This window comes from Macrobrachium rosenbergii, chromosome 11 (genome assembly GCF_040412425.1).
Source record: "Macrobrachium rosenbergii isolate ZJJX-2024 chromosome 11, ASM4041242v1, whole genome shotgun sequence".
Classification (NCBI taxonomy): Eukaryota; Metazoa; Arthropoda; class Malacostraca; order Decapoda; family Palaemonidae; genus Macrobrachium; species Macrobrachium rosenbergii.
Window position 1 is genome coordinate 16,027,135 of NC_089751.1, and position 5,000 is coordinate 16,032,134.

The following is a 5,000-nucleotide window of genomic DNA, read 5'->3' on the forward strand; positions in this document are numbered from 1 at the left end:
AAATGACAAAGGCTTAAATATATACAATATACTGTTACTAGTAATAATAATAATAGCATAACTGTTTGAGAATGCAAGATATTAGATAACGCATTGTCCAAAATAACAGGTCATCCTGGAGTGAAAACAAAACTTCTGTGCAACCTTAACTTGGTAAAATCCGTCTGTTAGGTTTCTGTACCCCAGTAAATTTTCGTTCTGGCATTGCAAACCTTTTCAGTCTTTTGAGTTTTTCATCAATGTCTCCACCTGTGAGCAATTACGTGATCTTCCATTATGAGATTGTCGTCCCTAAACACCTGGTGCTTAAGGCATGTGATCGTACAATTATGAGCGCCCTTTAGTTTCACATACGCTTACGCTCCTTGAGCCCCAGAACTGCCAAAGGTAGCTATATCATACTCTAAGATTTTATCTAAACCACTTTTTATCCATGCGTATATTCAATTTGCATTGCAACTTTGTTATGATTCATTATTTCTAGCATCTGGGTGCTTCTGATTTCTGCTTTAATTCTGTTTCACTGACAAGCAAGATTATAATCGATTGAGTCTTAGAGCAGTTTGTTTAGTTTCTGTATCAAACCGTTTGTTAATAGGTAACCCCTTGTGTAAGACCACCAAAATGTCCCTGAGTGTCAATTTTCTCCTTTTCTTATCTTACTTTCATCAATAAATATATTTTTCGTGCACAGAATCCTAGCTATTCTTCAAATGAGTGATAATATATATATATATATACATACTATTAATTACTAATGGGTAAACTGCTGTGTGTGACAGCGTTTAAAGATATATAATATATATGTGTGTGTGTGTGTATGTATGGTTGTGTCCGTACGTGTTTCTACAAAAAAATAAAAGTACATGCATACAATTAAATAAGAAAGACAACACCAGTGACAAACGCTTACCTTCAAGTGTGTACTTTATCCCGAACTGTAACCATCGCGACAGAGCCTTCATGATATTGAAATTCAGCCCCTTCAGTACTCCTGAAGAGTCGGTGTAGATCAGAGGCCTGTCTTTTGTCTGGCACAAGATAGAGATCTCTTTCTGTGTCATGTCGCTGAACCTGTCGATGAACAGGTGTTTCCAGGTTCCAAAGACTTGAGAAGACCAGGGTCCCAGGTACACCAGCTGACGACCCGAAGCAAAGGGTTTCCACGTCCAGACCTGGAGGGAAGTGCCATTGGAAACTGGTGTCTTTCGGGAGCTGGAAGGGCAGATCAGGGCTACTGAAGGGGACGTTGTGGCTAAGGGTAAACGTAACATGTCTGAAGGACTGCAGGAGTTCAGTTTTATAATCAATACAGCTGATAATGACCATTCTACTGGAGGGAAATATAAGAGCCACCATAAATCTATTGGTGTGAAGATGATCACAACAGCACCTAGAAAGAAAAAATGACAGAGGTTTGAAACTATGGTTGTTTATCCAACAAGTGGGTGTTGTTTACTTCTGTGACGAAGTGTCTCTAGTTGTAATTTTTTTGGGGGGTGAGTTTCTTTTATCTTACTGTACGGAAACATACGTGCTTATTATTTCTATAACTTTCCGTTAGTCGTGAGACGGATACATCACGTCCCTCTCTCTCTCTCTCTCTCTCTCTCTCTCTCTCTCTCTCTCTCTCTCTCTCTCTCTCTCTCTGCACTGCAACTAGAAATGACATTATAGTTGCCAATAAATCCCCTTCCAAGCAAATTTCATTTGAATAAAGTCATCAGAGTTGGCTGCATTTAGTGAAAAATCAGATAGCTTTACACAAGCAAAAATTTTAATTTAAAAAAGGTTTATTGCCAGCATAACCAGAATTTCAGTTGCGAAGGATTGTAAGTTGGAATTAATCTTCACACACAAAAAGTTAATTGGCGCTGAATTTCATAACAGATGGTAAAAGTTTCCACGTCAGATTCTAATTACACGCCCTGTACTAACATTTGTTTGTGAACATTAGTCTTTAATTATAGATCACATATTGTTGCTTATTTGCGAATTTTAAATTATAAAGTATTCATTACACATTTCATTACCTTTATGGATTTTATACTTTCTTGGTTTATATTTACCACAACTTAGGGGAAGGAGCCATGCTCCTCTGCACCAGCCTAGTTATGATTTGATTTATATATATTTCCGTGATGAAATTGAATTAAGCTGCTTTTCTTTTTAAATCCCGACCGGTTTTTATGACTCCCGGATACGCTGAATCTGCATGAAAAATAAAATAAAAACATACTAAACAAGCATGAAATATGTAGAATTAAAATGGAAGTAGAGTGCATATGACTTATTCTTGGTTAGGTTAACTTTCAGTGTCCCTAGTTTCTTTTACCATGTAGCTGATTCTGGATAAGATCTTATCTCGTGAAATCGACTGAATGTTCACTAATGTTTTGAAAAAAGCAGGGTAGATTTGGCTCGCTCATAATCCTAAACTCTTGTTTTACACATAGACACGCTCACACACACACACACACACACACACACACACACATATATATATATATATATATATATATATATATATATATATATATATATATATATATATATATATATATATATATATATATATATATATATATATATATATATATATATATATATATATATATATATATGTATATATATATATATATATATATATATATATATATATATATATATATATCTTCTTCTTTTTTTTTTTAACGTGCTTTTATTCCCATTTTTGTATGGGGTAAGCAGATGCCTTCTTTGAAGGACTTTTTGATTTGGCTTTGGGGTAGACCTGTGGTCTCGATCGGCTGCCCTGCCTGACATCGCTTAGACCCCGGTACGTATGTTTCATGTATCATACCCGACCCAACGCCCTTATAAGCGAGAAGTTATTGCGCGGGTATGGCGAGAGTTCGAGACGTGTGAGATGTTTGTTATGTTTTTAGAAGGTGTTGTATCTTTGTTTTGTGTGTGTATTTAGTCTGTAACATCCATTTGCTTTTAAGCAAACCTATCCGTTGATATATATATATATATATATATATATATATATATATATATATATATATATATATATATACACATCTAGAGAGAGAGAGAGAGAGAATGACCACTATAATCCTATAACTGAGAGATATCTTTCGTTCTTGTCGTAAAGAAGGGTAGTTCGGTTTATTTATGAATTTCATTCCCTTTGTTGTCTTAATTAACACTAGAGAAAACGGTCGTCTAATTTCATGAAAGGCCTGTTAATTACACAACCAATCTAAAGTTCCTATGAACTACACTATTAAATATATATGTTGACATCAAAATATCTCTTCATATGCACGTAAAAATTACCGTTGAGAAGAACATTTTTTTTCTTTTCAGCCATGTCACTATATTACTGTAGTACTATTTAAAACTAAAAAATAGACTATGATTCCTAATTTCTTAATAGAAAAAAATTACTTTCGAAAAGAGCAGTAGTGCTTTAGATCTATTTTATAAGTTGCTACGTACCGAAACGTCATTAAAATATACAATGATTATCCCGTCGTACTTACCGGATTCCAAAGGAAAGGGGACCAATCCTTGATAACCGCCAGTCTTGTTGTCAAAAAATTTTCCCCGTTCTTCGGGAATGACCACAGGCAGGCGCACGAGAGATACTGGCTCCGATATCTCCCAAGACGATATGCCTATATCTACAGCGGAATTGATTTCTTGGTCCTCGCCCACGACGACTGTCACTTTCCGTCCCTTGAGAGGGCCTGATAAAATTTCGCTCAGGGTCTTATGGAAGAGGTCTCCTATCGCAGGCGTTTCCGTTTGGTTGTCAGAGGCCCCGACGCAGGGTTTGTACTCCGTGATAACGAGGATGAAAACGACGATTCTTGCCAAGTTCATGGTGTGGGTAACTTTGTAAGATTTAGAGTGATTTTAGTCATTACCAAAACAGAGAGCGAGAAATAGAGTTGGGGTGGGGGGCGGCAAAGCAGCTTACCTAAAATTGTAAAATGAGAATAGCAAGTAAATGTAGGAACTGTTGTTTTTAGATTAAGCCAGCCTTATGCTGGCACGGGCTCTTATTCTAGGGCAGCCCGCTACTGGGTGGAACCAAGGCCTTGTTGGCACTCGGTTAAAGGCAGCTTTAAGATTCAAGTCAACTCTTTCCCCGGCATTTATATCTCTTACTGATTCACCTCCAGCCCCACCCGTCCACCTCCGCTAATGAATATCGCCTGTCTCAACCTGCCCCTCACTGGTGACACACCCCGTTCAACATGACAGAGAACTGGAGACATAATTCATTGCTACTTGGCAGTGCATCATTCTTGTATGCTCCTTAATGTAACTACGCATGCGAAATTGACAGCACTTTTAATGGGTGGTAAAAGGCAGAGTTTATTACGCGTTGCTGTAGATGTTTCGAGATTGACTTTCATTGCCAGAAAGACAAAATTGAAAATCATCTTTAATAGTGAATAAAACATTAACGACGAAGTCCTGGAAAGATGTAGGACATTTATCCATAGAAATGTTTCAGTAGGTTCGTTTATTCCGTAGAAAACTTCTATTACACTTGTGAAGGAAATGGAATTCCAACTTGAAAACACTGAATTATAATTGTCAAAATAATTTTCCTTTTTCTTTCCTGTTACTTTCCATGTTTCACTATGTTCAGAAGTATGGTTCCAGTTTAAAAAAAATTATCAATTGTAATAATCCATTAAGAGGAACGCTCTCTCTCTCTCTCTCTCTCTCTCTCTCTCTCTCTCTCTCTCTCTCTCTCTCTCTCTCTCTCTCTCTCTCACACACAATATTTCAAGAGTAGAGAATGAGAAAAAATGAAAAACAATGTTTTTTGATATGTACACTTTCATAGCTTTCGCTTAACGTCACATTGCTATTTGAGTACAATTTCTGGCAGGTATCGTACGTCAATTTCCACCTTCTTTCATAAACTAAATTTCATAAAATGATTCTCCTTTTTGCTATTTTTTTAATTTCCCATTCTATCGGTATTCATATAT

General features: G+C 36.5%; 1 protein-coding gene across 1 annotated transcript in view; it reads right to left on the bottom strand.

Moving 5' to 3' along the window:
• LOC136843484 (ionotropic receptor 21a-like) overlaps window positions 1–3,873 on the bottom strand; it is an 18,639-nt gene extending 14,766 nt beyond the window's left edge. The window contains exons 1-2 of the mRNA XM_067112020.1: window positions 3,531–3,873; window positions 914–1,393 (exon numbers count right to left, since the gene is read on the bottom strand). Of these exons, the coding sequence (XP_066968121.1) occupies window positions 914–1,393; window positions 3,531–3,873 (823 nt within the window). The remainder of the gene's footprint in view (window positions 1–913; window positions 1,394–3,530) is intronic.
• Between the last annotated feature and the right edge of the window lie 1,127 nt (window positions 3,874–5,000).